Raw genomic sequence first — 21,399 nt, forward strand, 5'->3', positions numbered from 1 at the left:
ACCCATCCAAACAAGGACTCGCATGGAGTAGCTAGTTCTAGCCCCAAAAAAAAAGGGGCGAGATGTTAGTTATAGTTAGTGGAGGGCTTTTGACTTGCAGCGTCCGGCCGCCGGTGTACGGAGGAGAACAAGGGAACAGCCTAGCGAGCTATCTGCTCCTACCTACATCGTCGTCTCGTCAAGGTTTTGTTTGTTCGCTGGTCGATGGATTGGAACATTCGCGAGACCCTTCTTTGGCATGCGTTGAAATTGTTCTCTCGAAATGGACCGAATAATGTTCCTCGATAAAGGACCGAATTGGAGTACTAGCAATGAAATGTATGCACATCTGAGTACGAGAACTAATTAAACAAGCAGAATCAGAGGCCAGGCTTTAAGCAAATTAAACTCTGCAGCGTACAAACACAGTTAATTAAGTCCATCGTCTCGTGATCTCGTATGATCAGAAGAATAACACGTGACGGCGACGCTGCTGGGCAGAACACAGACGATACATGGTACTTATCCTCATCTTAAGCGCCTTGATCTTTAATTTATATGTGTTAACACTGATTATTTTTTGAAAAAAAGGCGGATTTGTGGAATATTCAGCGGCCGGTATCGACAAGCGCAAGCGATAGATGGGTCAAGTGGGGGGTTTTTTTTTTGGGTACAAATATGTGAACGATTGATTGGGAAAGATCAACCGCCATTGATACTGTCGCTACGTGGAAATCTCAAATCTATAAGCGTAGTTCGTATGTCTATCTGCCTGCCTAACTCGACCATACTTGCATTTCTTTCACGACTAGTTATAGCTCGAAATTGATCTTCTACAGATATGGTTGGTCTGGCATGTAATGGATGAAATTTGCCGCTACCTGTTGGTGCGTGGGTCTTGTGTTCCCAAGAAGATGGCTAGTTTTGGCGTTTTATTAGGTTGGCTCTTATCTAGTGTGAGATCGGACGGTGAACAATAGCGGGAAACAATGTTTAATTTAGCTGAAAGTGCGCCGGGGGGGGGGGGGGGGGGGGGGGGTTGGGGTGGGGGTGCAAATAGAACGGCTGACGTGGCGCGCTAAATCATCAGCGATCCTACGGCATTTAGAAAGATAAATATTCTATCCGTTCTAAAATGTAAGTATTTTTAATATAGTGTCAAGTCAACCATTTTTAACTTTGACTATTAATAGCAAAACAAATAAAAAGATCAATCATGTAAAATTGATGTTACTAGATTTATTATTAGACAAACTATCATAATATGCAACTCTTTTTATTTAAAACATCTTATTTTTATACTTATTATTGGTCAAAGTATCATATCGAATATTGTGTCGAATTCCAAAAATGCTTATATTTTAGGATGGGGGAGTAAGTGAATGACCTACAATATTTTGATGAACTTTTATGTATATGTATTATTAACCTATAATCATTTAAAATATAGTAGTGGTGGTGATGGTTCTGCCACCATCCCATCTCCAACTTATTCTTTAGGAGAAAAAGAACATGTGGGGCTAAAGAGCCACATGTTAACCACCCTCCTCAACTCTCCAATATTTACTTCTCCATCTCAAAATATTGTAACTTAAGATAAGATTTTGCCCTAGGACACATCCTAATATGAGAAGAAAAAAGATAGTGTAGACTGTAGAGCCAAAAGGTCCACATGCCATAGCAAAAATATATAGCAACTAAGAGATAGTACATTAAAAATGATGATAATAATAATAGGTTAATGATAGTATATTGGTGTTTTAAAAGCTAATAATGCTGAAAAATGGACTCGAACATAAGTTAGTGACGCATGCCTCAAAATGAAAAGGAAAAAAAAACAGCAGGAACAACATGTCGACATGTTCACAAGCGGTACCAAGAGTCAAGACAGAAAAGGCAGATGCTGAACAAAGCATCCAAGTTTATCCCAAAAAAAACCTGTATATTGTACTAGTAATGAATAGAAGACCTATGACATGTACAGTCAATGCATGATGCATCAGGATATCCAATAACCGAGACCAAAAGTTACACAGAAAATTGAGAAGTTTGGTTCACGCCAAAATTAGAAGTTTGGTTGAAATTGGAACGATGTGATGGAAAAGTTGAAAGTTTGAAGAAAAAGTTTGGAACTAAACAAGGCCTATAGAAATAGCAAAAATGTTTCACGGGATGCTAAAACAAATTAGGCCCTATTTAGTTCACACCAAACTTCCCCCAAACTCTCAACTTTCCATCACATCACATTCAAAACTTTCATACTTAAATAAACTCCCAACTTTTTTTCTAATTTACCAACTTTCCCCAAACTTCTCCCTAATCTCAGAAACTAAACACAGCCTTAAAAAAAACTGAGTTTGTTAGCGGTACAAAAAGCTCAGATCTTCAGCTTTTGAAGTCACTACTCTGGATTGTACTAGCATCCATGAATATATATTTTCTGAAGGTAGGTCCCTAACTCAACGTTATCCTGGTACGGCTACAGAGCGACGTATCCGTATCTGATACGGCAACGGATACGGATACATATCGGATATGTTCCGATACATATTCCGTACGTATCCCACATATTCGCGATTTAAAAAAACAAAATAAATCGAGATATGCCAGCGATACGGCCGCGACGTGCCTCCGTCTTCGCTCGCATCAGGGATGCGCCGCCTCATACGCTCCCATCCTGATGGCTGTCTCTCGTGCGTGCCCGGCGATGCCACCAGAGACGCGGCTGCAGCAGCGCGCTTGGTTGCCGTGCGCGGGCCACAACGTCCTCTCCGCGAGACGGAAGAGCTGCCGCGGCTGGGCGGTGGCGCATCTCCTTCGCCGCCAACCTCGGAGGCCACGACCGTTGCCGGGCATAGCGGAGGCCGGTGGCAGGCTGGCCGCTGGCAACATCAAAGCAAGGAGCTTTTTCATTGTTTGCTTGAGTGCCTGGCCGGGTAAATCCATGCTCTTTGAACATTTCTTGCTTGAATCTGTTGGGCCTTTCTTGTTTTTCTTAGGACAAAGTACTATCGTTTTTGTTAGATACAAGTGCTAGTGCATCTAGCAATTCTAGTGGTTACTGGTTAGTGCGGCTGCTAATGTTGATGCAAAGTCATCAAGAGTTATATGATTGAACTATTAATATGTAGTTTTTGGGATCTTAATCGCTTGTTAATTTGAATTGCTTATAGAAAAGAAAATTGCAAAATATTGATATGGAATCGGCTACACTAATACTAGTATTATATCGCTTTTTCTTTATAAAAGCTCCTTATTTTTTTTGTATTTTTAATATATATTAATGTAATTTCCTTAATTTTTTTTGTGTGTTTTCAATATATATATATATATATATATACGTATCCCCGTATCCTTGTTTTTTTTGGAAAATGTCGTATCCGGAAAATGTCGTATCCCCGTATCGACGTATCGCGTATCCGTATGTATCTGAGTAACGTAGGGTCCCTTTTCCCCGACAGCTTTAAGAGCTTGGGTGATAGTATGCTCTGCAAGATGCTGCTTACCTTTTGTTCTTGCAATAATCCTCGGGCTAGTTTTTATTACTAGTACCAGCTCAGAAAGAGACAACAGCAGCGAGCGCACACACACGGACATGGACATGGCATGGGCGGATGGTCTCTCTCCGACTTCGTTTCCAAGGGCCCTGCTGCACTTGCACCCTGCACTGCACTTGCTTGCGGTTGCCGGCAATCGACGTGTGTCTGTACTTGCCGTCGTGGAATCGTCCGATTTCACGACCAACTCAGCATCAGCGATGACATGAACAGTCTGTGTGCATGTGTGATGGATTGAGATCAGGGTGCACTTCGATATTGCAAGTGCACACTAAAGAACTGCAATGAATCTGAGCCTTTCATATTTTAATCTAATGGTACATGTTCGCTGCTACGATATATATAAATTACTATTATTACTTGATATAGTGAAATGGAGCTACAATAATGCATTGATTTGGGCCTGCTTTCTCAAATCTCAACACGTGGTGTTACACTAACAGCTGCACCATTCGTGTGTGATATATGATCATAGTAAAGGTTACTGATTTTGCTTTCTAGTGCATCAAAACATTTGAAGTCTTGATTGTGAAGCTATGGATGTTTAAGTTGACACCTCTGTCATCGATGTAGGTGAAATTAATTATTTGGAATACACTCGTGATCTTGACCGGTATAAGTATTTCTAAGGACGTTTTCAAGACAGTTAGACATCGCGAGGAGTTAACAATGTTTGCAATCTGCGTCAGTACTGGTCCAACCGAATGCCGGTTGCTGATACATGTGCATATGCTTATCCGTTTGGTGAGCAATAATTCTTCAGTTAGAGCAACAAACCAAAGCAGAGTCTGAAGACACTGTTACTATGTCTTGACACTTATCTGAGCTAGCAAGTGAGCAGCTTTTAATTCTGAAAGGAGCAAGCTATCCAGTTAGGACACTGCATCCATGCATTTCGTTCTTGCTGTCACATGGTCCATTTCTCATGTCAAATCAAAGAGATACCTCAACGAACTGATAACGCAGAAGTCCACGGCTCTGAAGGCACTATTCGATCAATGCATGTTTGTCTATTTGTCCTTGACGAATGCATTTTGCCACCTACCTTTGATGCCGAGATGTGCCGCTTTGAGTCAATGTCAAGGTACTAACAAAATCACAACCCTCCATATGTAAATGAGCTACAATGACCTACTCATCGTAACTGCTTTGTAAAATGCAAAACATAAGTTACTGCTATGCGTATGAAGGAAACACGAACGAGGTACAAATATATGTTAAACATGGACTAAAACTTAATGGAACTAGCTATATTTATCATACCACATTTTTCAAAATATATTATCAAATCGTTTTTACACAATAAATTACCTATATTTACTACGTAATTGCACTGTCTTTTTATAATTACGTTTTTTTTAGAACTACACAATACAACGCAGACACTCACAACACACACGCACCCTCACCCTTATGAACGCACGCACACAAACCCTACCCCTATGAGCATCTTTGAAGGCTGGACCGGTAAATCTTGGAGATTGACAAAGTCACCACAGACGCCTCGTTGTTGACGGGTAATACACGCTATATAAAGAGAACTATGGTTAAAAGTAACAATCGCATAGGGGAAGAGTGATTAAGAACAAGTAAAAAAAATGTGGTGCCATATTTTTAACCAAAACTGAAACTTGATCCCTCGCAAGACAATGTCAAGCAACGAAATTAAAGATTTGCTTGACAAACCAGATAGATGTACACCTTGGAAGTGAATCCTCTGCCATTACCGTTGTGTAGTAGATGCCGCTTATAACCTAGGTTGAATTATATAGGATTTTTCGACTCAATTGTCTTAAAAGACCAAAATGAAAAAATGCAACGTTATAAGGGGACCTTGCCTGTTGTTTTCTCCACAAATGGTTTATTTGTAAAATAAGTTATTTTGGGGTTTGTTTTCAAATGTAAATAAAAGTTTGTTTTTTATAAAAAAAATCCATATTCATCTACTTTCCAAATAAAACTACAGTGGAGGATTGCACTGGCTTTTTCCCATCCTTTGGCCTTGTTCTACTTGGCTTTTGCCGGATTTTCTCATGCCGACCACGAAGACCTGGAAAATGTGTGGATCCCTGGCGTACACTAAGCTAGTAAAATCCAACAAGGTAAGTACTGTTAACATGTTATTATTGATGGTTTTAATTTGCCTAGACATTGATAAACCCACAATGAGCAAAGTTAGAGAGACTTTTTTTTGGAGTAATTAGTTAGAGAGACTTTTAACTAGAGGTCTCCTCTGATCATATGTATAGAGCCCATCACGAGCATGACAATTGTCAAGGAAGCTTCTTCGAAACCGATCCTCCCTCCATTTCCAGGGTCAACTAGGCTCGTCCTTGTCGTGCACTTGAAGTCTTCAATCACTTTACAAAGAGACACTATCCATGCCCCAAGTGAGACTACCCAAATAAACAATGACACCCAATTACCATGTGATCCACGGCCCATAGGCCCCCTAGGCCATACGATCAGGATCAACTTGCCACCGGGCAAAAATCAAAAACAAAATGAGAGGAAAAAAAATACTCCTACGTGTAACGTGACAGAAAACCGTCCACACGCCTCTCCTCCCCATTGGCCCTCGAAAACCGGAACGGGTCAAGTCCATGACACTGTGCGTGCGCGCCGCACGAGAACTGGTCCATGTCTCGCACACGTTGTTCTTCTGAACCTCTTGTGCCTCACCTAACATTTCGTCTCGTCAGATTTGTCACTGTGACACTGTACATGTGAAGTGACTTCGGCTCGGCGAGAGGGAGACAGACAGGGGCGTATCGTTTTCGGGACGCGCTAACTTGTCCGGTGTACCGGAGAGCCAAGCCAACGGATGGATCGCGTACGAACTGACAAGCGTAATCGCTGGAGAATTTGGATCAGTGCAGATACATCTATGGATTAATTTACATGTAATAATCGATCACTCATAATACACGAGAAAACGCCAGCTAGAGAATGGGCCACTCGAAGAAGAGAAAAAAATTGAAAAAAAAAAGAGAGCAAGAATTATGCTAGTAGCAAGTGGCGACGCATCGATCGATCGCCGTTGCGTTCGCAGCTACGCAAGAATTCAATGGAGGTTTTAGCGTGTCCTCCTATGTCAGGGTGTTGCAGAGACCCTGTGGCTTGGCGTAGGCGTGGTCGGAGGCCGCCCACATCTCCGCCATGTTCGGGAAGTAGCACGCCGAGAGCTCCAAGGTGGCCTTGCTGTCCGGCGCCGCGCCGGCGAAGCCGCTGAACAGCTCGGCGTAAGGGAACAGCGGCTCGCCGGCCGTGAGCTCGCCGAGGAACACGTCGTCGAGGGACAAGGCGTCGGACGCCCAGCCGCCGTCGCCGTCCGCCGTGACGGTGGCCGGTGGTGGCACGGGCGCGAGGTCGGTCGGGGATGCCGCCGCCGCCGCCGCGGGTGGTGCGTCGAAGCGGATGAACTGCTGCTGCGGCGGCGTCGTCGGTGGCGGGTACATGGTGGTGGTGGTGGTGGCGGCGGCGGCGAAGCAGGCGTCGCCGCTCGAGCTGGTGACGGACGAGGAGGCCGGCGAGAGCGCCGGCGCCATCGCTGACGACGTGCATTGGCTCGGCGCCGAGGCGGCGGCGCGCGGCTGCACGGCGCCCATGGCTTTCTTCTTGAGCTTGGTGTTCCAGTAGTTCTTGACGTCGTTGTCAGTCCGGCCGGGGAGCTTCGACGCGATGATGGACCACCTGGCAACGCACGCAAACAGAGTCAGTTCAAGAACTCAGAACAGGATCAGTGAAAGAAAAAAGAAATATTCATCTCCGGCTTAAATCATCACCTGCTTCCAATCGAGTTGTAGAGCGAGCAGATGATGTGGTCCTCCTGCTCGGTGTAGCCGCCGTGCTTGATGTCCGGCCTCAGGTAGTTGAGCCACCGGAGCCTGCAGCTCTTGCCGCAGCGGTTGAGCCCTGAATCACACAAGAGAACACGCAGACATCAGAATTCACATACAAACATGGCGTTTCATCACCGGCTAGCATCGACGACGACGAGCAGTGCACTAATACCGACCTGCTTTCTGCGGGAGCGCGATCCAGTTGCCGCCGATGCCGTGGCTCTGGACGTAGCTCCGCAGCTGCTCGTCCTCCTCCGGCGACCACGGCCCCCGCTTCACGCTCGCCTTGTCGCAGCACGGCGCGCGCCCCATTTTTTTTGCACAATCCTCCTCACCACCCGCGGCCTCCCTCGCAGTCGCAGCAACCAACCAAGCGATCGATCGATCGATCTCGAGCAGAAGACGATATGCGCGTCACCGGCTCGTGTCTACTCCAAGCACAGGGACGGCAGCGACCGAGACCGACCGATGCAATGCAACCCGCGACGGGTTGATTTATAGCGGCCTTACGCGACGGGGAGAGAGAGGGATGGATTGCCTTTCGCGGTTGGGCCCCAGCCGCCAGAGCGGCACGGCGTTGCATTCTCTCGTCTCGCGAAAGGGAGTTTGTAGTACAATTTTGCGCCATAGGCCGTGTTTATTTCCCTTCAAACTTTAAAAAATTCCGTCACATCAAATATTTGAATTTAAACTTTAAAAAATTCCGTCACATCAAATATTTGAATACATATATGAAGCATTAAATATGGAAAAAAACCAATTGCACAGTTTGCATGTAAATTGCGAAACGAATCTTTTGAGTCTAATTACGCCATGATTTGACAATGTGATGCTACAGTAAACATTTGCTAATGAAGGATTAATTAAACTTAATAAATTCACCTCACAGTTTATATGTGAAATCTGTAATTTATTTTGTTATTAGTCTACCTTTAATACTTTAAATATATATTATGTATGTCTGTATACTTTTAAAAATTTTTTGTCACACTAACCAACTAAACGTGGCCATAGTAACATCCTGCCTGCATTATTCCTCCTCCCCTACCGTCGAGCCGTCCCTATCGTGTGTGCTAGCTCTCCATTTTGTCGTCTCGCGTGTGTGCGAGTGTTATATTAGCCCTTTCATTTATTTATCCTAGTACTATTTGTTTTAGGATAGCAGCAATTTTGCCTTTGACCAGACGAGTTAGCCATGCTTTCACACACGAAGAAGCCTCAACGTGTATTGATGATCCTGGGCAGGGTCAATCCCTTTGTGTTCACTGCATATCATTGTTTCCCTTTGGCGTTAAGTACGTGGAAAAGGAGGTGTCATGCATCGGAGCACTTCTCTCCGTGTTTCGATTCTCTCAAAAGTGTGCGTCCAAACGCTAGCCGAAGGAGAAAAGCTGAGCCGGCCCGGCCGGAATCGGCGAACTCATCGTCGTCAATAGAAAAATGGAAGCAAAGTTTTTGCCAGAATATAATGGGAAAGCCTACCAGCCATCAACAAGTTGCTGCTTGGCTCATTGGCTGCATTGGCAGTTGTCAGGTTTGTCAAACTCTTGACATATTTGTTTCTGCTCGACGCCTTTTCCATATTATTCTGACATGCTAAAGAGGGGCACATTAGTTTTTTTTTTTTTGGGTGATGCTTTCGGTTTCGTCCTATGTACGGGTTGTGTGGTCCAAGCTTAGAGTCGAGAAGTGTATGCAATTATGCAAGCATGAATCATCATGAGACACAAAGAGTGATTAAACAAACTAACAAATTATAGGAGTTCTAAATTCGAATGCTTTTGATTAGTGTGTCTGGGACAGCCTTAGTTTTGCGGTTACGCGAGCCCCATGTTTTTGACATCACCATCACATGGTAGTATGGCAAAACACACTAAACTACTCGTAGGGCTACTCTTTTTTTAGTCTCTCCTGATAAGTCCCATCTTTTTCTTTAACTTCTCTAATGACAAGTCATGATCAGTCATAATTCAAGACGAGAGGAAATTCCTCGATTGATATGGAGTGTTTGTCGCATCCCTTATATGCCACCCAGTGACGTCGAGATAAATCTCCAAATATTAAGTGAAAAATAATCATTCTGGGTAGTGTCATACTGTCATCATGTCCTCATGGGATGAACTAATGAGCTAATGATCAGTGCAACAAGGAAATGCAAATTATATCTATAAAAAAAGCAGCAAGCAAGGAATGCAAACTATCTATACTCCTTATAAAAGTTATAAGGGAGAACTCTTTTTTCGAAGAAAAAGGACATGTGGTGTTAGACGCTGCACATATCGACCACTCCCATGAGAAAGAAAAAAAAGGGAGAGTGTGAGACTAAAAAAATCCACAAGTCAGGAACAAATATCTACATCAATTGAATTAAAAGATTATAATAATAGATTAATGATATTTTCTTTAATTAATTAAAATCGTGTTGCAACATACGGGCATTCTGGTAGTTTCTCAAAAAAAAAAGGAATGCAAACTACGGCCCACATGGAAAGCTCAAAATGCACGCAAATTGGTCCAAACCGGCCCAATCCAGTGGCATCGAGAGAAGGAAAAAGTACACCGAAGGTCCCTCAACTTGTCATCGAGTTACAAAATCGTCCTCCAACCGCAAAACCGGATACAACGCATCCTCCAACTTACAAAACCAGGGCAAACTAGGTCCCTCGGCGGTTTTGACCTCAGTTTTTTCCGACGTAGCAGCTGACTCAGCGTGGAACCCACATGTCAGCGTGGAACCCACATGTCAGGATGCCACGTCATCTCTCTCTTTCCCCTCTTCTCTCTCAGCTTTCACCTCGTCTGGGTGGGCAGGCCGGCCGACGGGTTGGGGAGGAAGCCGACGGGGCGAGGCGGGAGAGGAGGAGGTTCGGCGGCCGGTGGGCAGGCGGGTCGGCGGCGGCAGGCAGGCGACAGGCGGAGCGGAGGCGGCCTCCCCACGCCATGGACGACGACGGCGATGACGGCCTTGCTATCCCCATCCCGCTCCCCGTCGGCGCCATCCGCCTCCGCTCTCTCCTCTCCCCGTTCTTGTCCTCTCTCTGCCCTCTAAATGGTCGATGTCGACAGCCGCCTGCCGGTGCGGCCTGACCTTCTGCGCCCCTGCCGCCGCAGCCCCTTCCTCTCCCGCAGCGTGCCTGCCCACCGCCGGCCGGCCACTCCGGCCCGCGTCGTTGCCCGCTTCGCCCACCATTTGCCCGGTCCTCCGGCAGGCCGGTGCGGCTGCCGCATCACCGGTCGTTTCCGCGTGGCGGTGGGCGACGGCGCGCGGTGCCTGTCGCTCCGGTGCCCGGACCCGTCCTGCTCGGTCGCCGGCGAAACAAACAACAAAACTCTCGCATATCAAATTTGGCACGAGCTCTCGCATAGCCGCTGAAAATTTACAAGCACAAAGATACTATCCGGCAATCCAGGCCATAGATGACGACGATTAATTTATGAGCAGATTAAGAACCAATTAAACAGTACACGAAGAAACGGGGAGAGAATTCGAAGAACGATGAAAGCGAACAAGTCCCTAGACCATGCGGCTAGCTGGGCAAGGGCGCCGGCAGCTGGAACGGCTCCGGCAGCCGGACCTCGCCTCCTGCTGCGATCGACCGGCTGCAGCCGAAGCAGCTCCAGCAAGCCATCACCCCAACCCCTTCCCTTCCTTCCCAACCCGCCGGCCGACCTGCCCACCCAGACGAGGAGAAACCTGAGAGAGAAGAGGCGACGGGCGGAGCGGCAGCCTCGCCGTCGCGTGCCTCCACGCTCGCCCACGCCGTCGCCTTCGGCCTGCCCTCCCGCGTGGCAGCCGCCGCCGCCGCCTCCTCTCCGCCACGACGCTCGCATCCGCCGCCATCGCCTCTCCGCCGCAGCTACCGCCTCCGCCCTCTCCGCCACGACACTCGCACGCCTGCTGCCGCCTCTCCGCCACAACGCTGGTCCGCTGCCTTCCCCTTCTCTCGTGTCTCAGCCGCCACGTTGCCGCCGCCGCATCGCCCGCCGGCCGTCGGACCTCTCACCCTGGCAACCCCCTCCCCACCGCCGGCCGCCCTGCTGATGACGTTGCATCCTAACAAGTCGAGACGAAAGGAGGGGACAGGAAAGGAAGGGAGAGGCTGGCCGACGTGGCATCCTGACATATGGGGCCCACGTGGGTTCCACGCTGAGTCAGCCGCCATGTCAGCTAAAACCGGGATCAGTATGCACTGGTTTTATAAGTTGGGGGATGCGTTGTATCCGGTTTTGTGGTTGGGGGACGATTTTGTAACTCGATGCCAAGTTGAGGGACCTTCGGTGTACTTTTTTCCTCGAGAGAATTTTGCATCCCAAGGAAATTCAAATTCAGGCCCATATAGAAAGCCCAAATGCAACCCAAGTTCATCCAAATCGGCCCATTCCAATCTAACCGGGCCGGTTGGTGCGGCCCACATGACGGGATCGCCACCGGCCGGCCAGGCTGTAGCCTCTCTGACCTTCGGCTCGTCATCTCCCCCTTTCACCGTGCGCTGCTTCGGTTTGCTCGGGCGGAGAAAGGAAGGGCAGCGTCGCGGTTGCTTGCTTCCTCCCGAATCCTCGCCTCGATCTCGCTCGCGGGCGGGCGGAGGGATCGTGATCGGGATCGGGATCGGGGGCGCGCGAAGATGAGCGTGATCGACATCCTCACGCGGGTGGACTCCATCTGCAAGAAGTACGACAAGTACGACGTCGAGAGGCTCAACGGCGCCAACGTCGCCGGCGAGGACCCCTTCGCCCGCCTCTACGGCTCCATCGACGCCGACATCAACGAATGCGTCGAGGTCTGGATGCGAATTCCCTTCCTCCTCTCTGTCTCCGCGTCCGATTTGGTGGTTGGCTGGCTCCTCCCCTCGATCTGAATCTGGGGGGCACTTTGTTTCAGAAAGCGGAGGCGGCGAAGCAGGAGAAGAACCGCGCCACGGTGGTCGCGCTCAACGCGGAGATCCGGCGAACCAAGGCCAAGCTCGTCGAGGAGGACCTGCCCAAGCTGCAGCGCCTCGCGCTGAAGAAGGTTACTGATCTATACACTCCCCCTTCTTAGTTTGGGTGAATCATGCTAGATCTGCGGATACTGTGGCCCGAGGACTCGGTCTCTCCTTGTTTTAGTGTAGTACTCGTAGTAGCTTCCACCTTACCGCGGATGGTGGATGTCTAAATTTAGGATGACTGTAAGGAGGCTCTCGTCGTTGAGGAAGTGATTTGCATGGGCCATTTGATGTTGATGGAATGGAATTTAGGATTGGTGGACTATGTTTGATTTTTTGGGGGGAAATTTGGGGTTTCGACTGTCTGGGACTAGACTTTTCTAAATTTTACTATGAACGAGTCAAGACTTTTCATTGGATTGCTAGAATGAACACTAATCGGGTGAAACTGGGGTCTAGATAGTCTCACAGAGGAACTCACCACATAGTCGTGTGGTTACACATTGTATTCTGTAATTGGCGTCAAATATGCTGTGCACAATCCATATGAGGTCTCTTCATCGTTTCAGTAGCCTGTGTTTATTAAAGACTAGATTTATTTATTTTAATTAGGCTATTGGGTAAAGGTGATGCAGTTGATGTTAAGCCTTCCAATATTTTCTGTTGACCCAGAACTTAATGTACTCTACATTTTAACTTGACATTGCCATAGTGTTAACTTTGTAAGATTGTTGTTCCCTTGCTAAAGATTTCTGTCCACGCCACCTGCATGTTTGCACTAGGCAATGTGATGTCCTTGACACTCTTTCTTCATACATGCCTGTGTTGGTTATACTATATTTTTAAAACATGCTTTTACATTATTCAATTATATGATATCTATAAATTGTACATAACAGTTTTTCACCTAGAATTTTGAAGAATTGGTTTTCAATATTTTGTTGCAACTTGCAACAGGTCAAAGGGCTCACAAAAGAGGAACTCGCGACCCGTAGTGATCTGGTTGCTGCCTTACCCGATAGAATACAATCAATACCAGATGGTAGTTCAAGTGCAAAGAAAAATGGGACTTGGGGCGCCTCAGGATCCCGTACTGGTGGAGCCATTAAGTTTGACACTTCTGGTTAGTAAGCATCATTCAACATATCACATGTGTGTTCTGTATATTGATATACAAAATATGCATATTTTTTTTCTTTAAAGATGTGTCCAACTTCTACTTCCCCTACGCATCGGTTGTTCTAGATTGCAGTAAGCTGTACATTTTGCATTTGTCGGTTCATTTTATAAGTATCCTGCATGTGTATGAGGTCGCGTTTCCAATTTATGAAGGAATCCTAATATTAGGTTCATGCTTCCATATGCACATGTGCTTTTTTACGACGTCATTTTTGGTACCGCACCATCATCAATGTCACGTGCCAACTTCTACTTTTTAGTACACTATGTTAGTGTATATTTTGATTAGGTAACTCTTGTTTCTATATCAGTATGACAGTGTTGAAATATACAACCATCAGATTGACAGAGTTTTGATCAACCATGCGTGCCATCATGCCTAAAGTTGTTTGAGCAATGGTTTTCTGTTTCTTTTCTCATCATTTCGGGCATGCTCCTGTTGGATGCTCTTGTTGGTCCTCTTGAAGGAGTCATGAGCTGACTGATTAACCATGCGTGCAGTCATGCCTAAAGTTGTTTGAGCAATGGTTTTTCTGTTTCTTTTCTCATCATTTCGGGCATGATCCTGTTAGATGCTTTTGTTGGTCCTCTTGAAGGAGCCATGAGCTGACCTACTTTCCCGCTTGCCACATACAGATGGCAACTTTGATGATGAGTACTTTAAGGGAACAGAAGAATCAAATCAGTTTCGTCGGGAATATGAGATGCGCAAAATGAAACAGGTAATATATTAATTCCCCGAACACGCTTTTCTTCCTTTTCATTTTTGGCTACTGCTGGAAGTGGGATTTCTTATGTAAGGTGACCTGTGTATGGAATTGAAATTCTGCAGGATGAAGGTTTGGATATTATCGGTGAAGGGCTGGAAACTCTGAAAAACATGGCATCTGATATGAATGAGGTTGGTTGCTGTGCTTCATCTTGAGTTATACAATACTATACGATGCAATGGTTATATGAAACATAGTTACCATGCTCAATTTTTGTGATCATCAGGAACTGGATAGGCAAGTTCCCTTGATGGATGAAATGGACGAGAAGGTTGGTTCTCCAATAGCCATGGATTCCTCTTCTGCAATTGTGCAATATCCAGCAATGCTTAGTTTATTTATCTCTTATTTATATGGTGTACTGATGAATGTAGGTGGATAGAGCCAACACAGATTTGAAGAATACCAACGTCAGACTAAAAGAGACCGTTCTTCAGGTAACACCTAGCACTAACTTCCCTTGGCATGCTTGGTTGATTGCTTGAGTTAAATACTTATTCGCTTCTCCTCGTGAACTGTTATCAGCTGAGATCTAGTCGCAACTTCTGCATTGATATCGTCCTGCTCTGTGTTATTCTTGGTATTGCGGCTTATCTTTACAAGTAAGTGTTTTTGTTTCCAGACAAGCTTCAATACCGAAGTAAACAATCTTCTCGACATTCTCTCTTTACACGACATAAGACCATTCCCACATTCTTAATTATATTTCTTGCATATTTTCTTTTAGTCATACTAGTGAGGTAGCTTGTTACTATAGTTGTTAGACCATTTGCTAATATTTCTCCACGCTTTCGTGTTGCAGTGTTCTAAAAAAGTGAGACCGGACTGTGCCATGGATCTATTTTCCACGTCTTCCGGTGATGGATGGATGAGTTTCGACGTGTCCACGAGCTGTTCCCTTTATTTTTATCTCATCTGTGTAATAGTAGTATGGTGTTCTTCCGGGACTTGCGAACATCCTTGTTGAAAGTTGAAACAGTGAGCATTGTGCGTGCGAAAACCTGACGTCTTCTGTACATCTGCGAGTTTAATTCTTAGCAAGAGCGTATCAAACATTCTGTTATGAACTATGTAAACCTTCTCATGTATATTCATTGCATCAGTTCTTTGGTTGTGCCATCACGTTTTGTGTTTTGAAGTGTTACTATAACACACATAGAAAAAACTTCTCTTCATGGAATTCATTCATAAGAGGATAGAAATCGAACCAAAATCAAAGGCAGTTAATTCACCAAAATTTACCAAACTTGTTTTATTACTCTTCCAAAATTCATGTGAAATCTCTCCAATTCTAGTATGCGTTTGATCCTACTGTTACAATCGCGGGAGCTGGATTTACCAAACCGTTTGAGATGGCCCTACTGTTACAATCGCGGGAGCAAGGGAGGTGCTGGGTTTACCAAACCGTTTAGGATGGACCTATTGTTACAATCGCCGGACCGAGAGAGGTGCAGGGTTTACCAAACCGTTTGGGGGGTTTATAGTTTGATGGTTACCGCGGTAACCACGTGATTATCATGAAAATCACACGGTTACCAGTTTACCACAAGTGATATCATAATTTTAAAAACTGATAAGATTATCGCATGTAATAACTACGAGAATAGTACGGTTTTGGTTTTGTAAACCCTGGGAGGCGTACTAAAATTGGGGAATCTCGTGAAGTCTCTCCTCCCTCTCAGTTTTCCCGTTCGTCTCCAAACCTGCGAGAGGCGGCTCCCTCCCGCCATCCCGATTTGGCTTCCCGCCCCAATTCCCGCCGCCGCATAAACCCTCCACAAAAGGGCTCCTCCGCCCTCGCCTCTCCCTCCCCATCTCGCCTCGCCGCTCTCCAACCCATCGCCGCGGCCGCGCGCGATTCCTCGCCTCCGCGGCGAGCCTCTCCTCTCTTCCTCCGCCCGGCGGCGTTGGCGTTGGCGGCGGCGGCGGCGATGAGCGCGGTGAACATAACCAACGTGGCGGTGCTGGACAACCCCACCGCCTTCCTCAATCCCTTCCAGTTCGAGATCTCCTACGAGTGCCTCATCCCCCTCGACGACGGTAAGGCCTGCCTCCCCTTACCTCCTCCTCCTCCTCCTGGTTCCGTTGGCGCGTGGCGGCGTGCTAGGGTTTCGTGTGGTTGGGGGTGTTCGTTGGGTGCCGTCTCGATTCGGCGATGCTGGGCTTTGGGCCGTGTTGGTTTCGTTGTCGTTAGCATGTAAAGTCCGGAAGTTGGGGAGTGATGCATGACTCTACCATGGGTTCCATTTTTTCCACCACAACCAGATAAATTTTGTGATGTGGGTGGTAATATATCATGTTGATTTCATTCATGGTGAATGATAGCGTTTTGTGTAATTGGCAGGCTAATAGCGAATGCTGCACACACTCTAGCATGTTTCTTATGCATTGGCCAGCTTGACAAATCAGAGGAATCACTTGTTTCTTTTTTGTTCGAAAGAAGAAGAATGTGGGATAATAACTAGGAACTTAGTATGAAATTAAGAGATAATCAAAATATTTTTGCCCGGCATTTAATCATAGGCGAAACTAAGGAATTACTTGTTTCTTTTTTCTTAGAAAGAAGAATATGTGATACTAACTAGGAACTCAGCATCAAATTGAGAAAGAAGTAAAATATTTCTGCCGAGCATTTAATCATAGTCTTGTCTCTTTTTCCACTGAGAGAAGAATTATATGGGATACTAACTAGGAACTTAGTATCAAATTAAGAAAGAAGTAAAATATTTCTGCTGAGCATTTAATCATAGGCAAAATGGTGAGCACCGAGAGCAGGGCTCGAACGCAGGTCACATGGATATAAGGCAAGATCTTTGCCATTGAGCTATGTGCCAGTTCTCAAGGAACCACTTGTTTCATTTATCATCTTTTGATTCATGACCAAATTAGTCGATGGGTTGATGAAAGACTAATATTTCTCGTAGAAGGCACCTTGCTAGTTGCTTGGCCACAGCTTGCAGAAGTGCGCCGAGACAGAAGTTGATGCTCTTTGTTTTGTTAGCTTCTCCTTTGCCTTAGTTAGGGATCAGTTCAAGTTGCAAAATTAATTGTCACGGAGTTCTCTAGTATTGGTATTATGTTGGATATGTTCTTTGTTCCTCATGGCAGTATGTTATGATATCGAATCTAGCCTACCAGTTTATAGATTGATCTTGTTAGTGTCTGTTGTCAGGATGTTTGGTGCTACCCCTTTTCAATATGCGATAATAGACTAGTAGTGTAGCTGACACACTTTACGCAAATGTCACAGACAAATTTATGCCCATCAATTGAATGCGCAGTAAAACAACGAATTGGGAATTTTTTTAAGAAGAAAGACCCAAGTTTCTCAGATTGACTCCATGGTTTCAGAAAAGAGGTTATCCTACATATGTGTAGGATGAATGATCCCTTCAGATAATTGGTTTTTGATTGGTTACAAACCTTGTAATTTCAGTTCCCATGTTTGTTTGTAAATATTTATAAATATTTTCCTAATAAAGAAAAAACTACTGGGCAAGGCCTGGTAGCTGACTGTGAATTTATACTTTTCCTCTATTGTTTTTGTTGAGGGCTTAGTCAATTGCAGAAAAAAAAATGATATTTTGCCTGTCACAACCTGGAGTTTTCGTCCCAAGATGTCAGATTCCCTCTCCTATCTTCATCGATTCTGGTAGATTGTTCTACTGTATTAACTATCCTTCTGCAAGACATCATCTAGTGTCCTGGTGTGTCTGAGATTCTACAACATTCGATTGAGATCATTCTGTCTTGATTGTGTGTTATTGGTGTTGATCATTATCAAGGGACCTTGAAGTGTTCAGAGATGTTTCTCTTTTGTGCAATGATAGACAGGAAATGTGCTGCTTTTCTTCTCTAGCCTCTACTCTATTGGTTCTGGTTTGTTGATAATTGCACAAAGTAACATGCGTGTTGGACAGTGGCAAGATATGCTATATGTGCTTTTAATTTGCCTATTTCATTTCTTGAGGGTATGTGATGATAAAAAGGTTTGTTGATTTACCTTTTAGATCTGGAGTGGAAGCTTATATATGTTGGATCTGCTGAAGATGAAAATTATGACCAACAATTAGAGAGTGTGCTTGTTGGCCCCGTCAATGTTGGGACCTACCGTTTTGTACTCCAGGTAAATTTGGTTTTGCTATACTAAAATACTAATATTTTGATTCCAATATCTTTATAGTGCACAATGGATCCAGAAACCCTACCACACTTTCGTTCCTTGTTTATTTTTTCTGCTTCAATTAAGCCTTAAACTCAGATTACAGAACTATTAAATTTTGCATCTCAAAATTGATGTGCCATTACCATTTTAGGCTGACCCACCGGATCCCTCAAAGATCCGTGAAGAAGACATAATCGGCGTCACTGTGCTGCTATTGACATGTTCCTACATGGGACAGGAGTTCATGAGAGTAGGTTACTATGTGAACAATGATTATGACGATGAGCAACTGAGGGAGGAACCCCCGGCAAAGCTTCTAATAGACAGGGTGCAGAGGAACATTCTGGCTGACAAGCCCCGAGTCACCAAGTTCCCAATCAACTTCCATCCTGAACCCAGTACGAGCGCAGGGCAGCAGCAGCAGGAGCCACAGACAGCTTCGCCGGAAAACCACACAGGCGGTGAAGGAAGTAAGCCCGCTGCTGATCAATGATCAGAGTGGGGATGCTAACATTTTGATGCCCGTGCCTTTTAGGATATCTTGTGATGCTGTGAGAGTGGTGATTATGCTTCTTCATTCTCCTAGGTTTGTCATTGGTGTCTCGTCTTTTGGAAGGCAAATTGTTCCCTAGTTCCTGGTGGTTGCTGAAAACTGTATGTTCTCTTGAAATCTGCCAATCTGGTTAAGAGTACTTGCGCAAGTTCTGTTTCATCAAATGCTGGATGCTTCTTTTGTCTAGACTATAGTTGTTGAGTATTATGTGTTTAGGGGTATATTAGTAATTTCCTATCTCTATTGTACTCATATATGCCCTTTGGGCTAACACAATAGCAACTGTTCATTCTCCAATTTCCCCTAAATTGTGACATGGTATCAGAGCAAGAGCAAGGGATCAAACCCTAACGTCGATCCGGAGTCCACGCCGGCACGCCGGTGGCAGCTCGCCACCGGCGAGCCCATCCAATCCGTGCACATCCTCGTCAGCTTCGTCGTCCACCACCGTCGAGCCGTCAATCGTGGCAGCCAATCGTTTCGTCGTTCGTCCACAAGCAGCAAGCAGATCCAGTCAGCACAAGCAACAAGCAGCATCAAGCAATCAAATCCACAAGCAAGCAGCGGATGCATGAACAAGCATTCAGATCCAGTTCTTCGTCACCACGTCAGTCGTAGCCAGGCCGTACTCGTCGCGGATCTTGTCGTCGCGTCTCGCCGTGGCTCGTCGTTGTCGCCGCATTCCCATTGGCCGGTCGCGGCGCTCTCTTCATCGCCGCCAGCGCCGTCCTCCTCCCATGTCAGTCGTCCAGCTTTCCGTCCGCCGCCTGCGCGCGTGACCATCTGCATCGTCGCCGCACAGGTCAAGGTCCTGGTCCTCTTGGTCTAGCCTGCTCTGTTCTCTCTGCTTCTCCACATAGATGCTTGGAGACTGGTTACTGGACTTAACAGCAACAAGCCATCGTCTTCCCTAATATCAAGTAGCAGCGACAGCAATTTGCAAGTGTCATGCAGATCCACCTTGTTCCATATTCAAACATCAACAAATAGCAGTAGAGAAGCCCATATCGAGTTATGCTTCCCTCATCATGCAGCCGGCCTCTGCTCTTGCCGGATTTGTGAAGCCATCCATAGTCTCAACTATCTTGATTGTTGAATTGTTCCATCAACAGATCTATTTTGTGTTTGCTATGCTTGCTTACTGCTGCCATCAACAAGTCAATTAATATCCTTTGGTCTTGCAAACATATCATTGTGCTTCAGTTTGAGATAGGCAACAGAAAACCAAGGCACAGCCCTGTGCATGTCCTTTTGATTTTGATATTGCTTCTTGTCATCTGCATCAATTGTTCTCTTATGTCTTTTGCTAGTATCCTAAGTCATTTGCTAGTATATCAATGTCATCTACAAATCAATTTCCTATGTTTCCTATCAAGTCCATCAAAGTCCATCGGTTCGTCGAAGTCATGCTTGTCAATCATTATCACTATCTCGCTCGCTCCATGTCGAAGTTAGCCTTCTATCATCACCAGAAGCTCCACGTCGGAGCTGATCTTTGTCATATCACCAGCTCCCCATCGGAGTTGACATCATCATCAATCATTGAAGGGCCGAAGAACAGTTTGTGAAGGTCCTTCATCTCGTCATCATCACCGTCTCTGAATCAGTGAAGAGCCAAAGAACAGTTTGTGAAGGCTTTTGGTACTAAGGGCTGAAGAACAGTTTGTGAAGGCTCGAGGTCTACTTCATTGAGGATAGGATGGTTTTCTCTTCTTCTAATTCATTCAAGAGCAATGCTTCGACAACATCTTCAAACATGGACTTTGTATTTATAGTAGTGTGTCATTTATCTTGTGTTTAGTTTCAAATGCAATGCTATTGTATACACATTGCATTTGAGCAGGGGTGTTGAGTATTATGTGTTTAGGGGTATATTAGTAATTTCCTATCTCTATTGTACTCATATATGCCCTTTGGGCTAACACAATAGCAACTGTTCATTCTCCAATTTCCCCTAAATTGTGACAATAGGGTATGATCCGGAAACAATAGGCCAAGAGAACCCATTATTAGTCATGGGTCCTGTGTTTGTGGTCTAGATTACTGTAACTAACCGGAATCCTTTTGCGCACTTCTGCAAGTTAAATGGTATGATCCGTAAGCGGGATGCTTGTTCAGCCTCAATTTTCATGATTTGGCTTGCGAAATGAGATAGTTCTGAATGTCTGATGCAGTGTAACAGCTGATGTATTGTGGTGTCTGAAATCAGATGCTACATTAGTATATCCTGTGTATTTGGTGTATCTACTTGTGCCGGTGGTCTTTGAATCGAGTGTCTGTTTAGTTCCTAGCAACTGCAGCTTCTCACAAAAGCTTCAGTTTCCCTAAACAGTCCATAAACAGTCCATATTATTACCTAGTAGATTCTAAAAATCTATGGCTGTAGAATTTAAAAAGTAAACTAGAAACCATATTTTGAAAAAGCCTAG

At 45.4% G+C, this 21,399-nt stretch overlaps 3 protein-coding genes and 2 long non-coding RNA genes across 6 annotated transcripts; 3 read left to right on the top strand and 2 right to left on the bottom strand.

Annotated features, from left to right (window-relative positions):
* The first annotated feature begins 2,599 nt into the window (after window positions 1-2,599).
* Window positions 2,600-3,900, top strand: LOC112938988 (uncharacterized). The gene is made up of 2 exons (XR_003242271.2): window positions 2,600-2,915; window positions 3,516-3,900. It is a non-coding gene; the product is annotated as an uncharacterized lncRNA (long non-coding RNA).
* A 2,491-nt stretch (window positions 3,901-6,391) lies between these two features.
* LOC4339548 (transcription factor MYB8) lies at window positions 6,392-7,848 on the bottom strand. The gene is made up of 3 exons (XM_015782389.3): window positions 7,555-7,848; window positions 7,322-7,451; window positions 6,392-7,229 (listed from the first exon to the last, which is right to left on the bottom strand). The coding sequence occupies exons 1-3, from the start codon at window positions 7,688-7,690 to the stop codon at window positions 6,626-6,628; spliced, it is 870 nt and encodes a 289-aa protein (XP_015637875.1). The 5' UTR covers window positions 7,691-7,848; the 3' UTR covers window positions 6,392-6,625.
* Window positions 7,849-9,759: 1,911 nt separating this feature from the next.
* On the bottom strand, window positions 9,760-11,278 carry LOC136356558 (uncharacterized). Its single transcript, XR_010741454.1, has 2 exons — window positions 11,073-11,278; window positions 9,760-10,675 (listed from the first exon to the last, which is right to left on the bottom strand). It is a non-coding gene; the product is annotated as an uncharacterized lncRNA (long non-coding RNA).
* Window positions 11,279-11,863: 585 nt separating this feature from the next.
* Window positions 11,864-15,371, top strand: LOC4339549 (syntaxin-71). Its single transcript, XM_015784265.2, has 9 exons — window positions 11,864-12,159; window positions 12,261-12,389; window positions 13,261-13,426; window positions 14,119-14,204; window positions 14,315-14,383; window positions 14,479-14,523; window positions 14,627-14,689; window positions 14,778-14,854; window positions 15,055-15,371. The coding sequence occupies exons 1-9, from the start codon at window positions 12,004-12,006 to the stop codon at window positions 15,068-15,070; spliced, it is 807 nt and encodes a 268-aa protein (XP_015639751.1). The 5' UTR covers window positions 11,864-12,003; the 3' UTR covers window positions 15,071-15,371.
* Window positions 15,372-15,932: 561 nt separating this feature from the next.
* Window positions 15,933-21,094, top strand: LOC4339550 (probable histone chaperone ASF1A). 2 transcript variants are annotated; one of them, XR_010741453.1, is made up of 4 exons: window positions 15,933-16,292; window positions 18,263-18,378; window positions 18,569-19,171; window positions 20,963-21,094. XR_010741453.1 is itself a non-coding variant. In XM_015784267.3 (3 exons), exons 1-3 carry the CDS (start codon window positions 16,184-16,186, stop codon window positions 18,908-18,910), a joined length of 567 nt encoding a protein of 188 aa, XP_015639753.1. In that variant the 5' UTR covers window positions 15,933-16,183; the 3' UTR covers window positions 18,911-20,918. The 2 variants fall into 2 exon arrangements, 1 of the variants encoding a protein (XP_015639753.1); XM_015784267.3 differs by lacking the exon at window positions 20,963-21,094 and having other exon boundaries at window positions 18,569-20,918.
* The last annotated feature ends 305 nt before the right edge of the window (window positions 21,095-21,399 follow it).

The sequence above is a fragment of the Oryza sativa genome, chromosome 5 (assembly GCF_034140825.1).
Source record: "Oryza sativa Japonica Group chromosome 5, ASM3414082v1".
Lineage (NCBI taxonomy): Eukaryota > Viridiplantae > Streptophyta > Magnoliopsida > Poales > Poaceae > Oryza > Oryza sativa.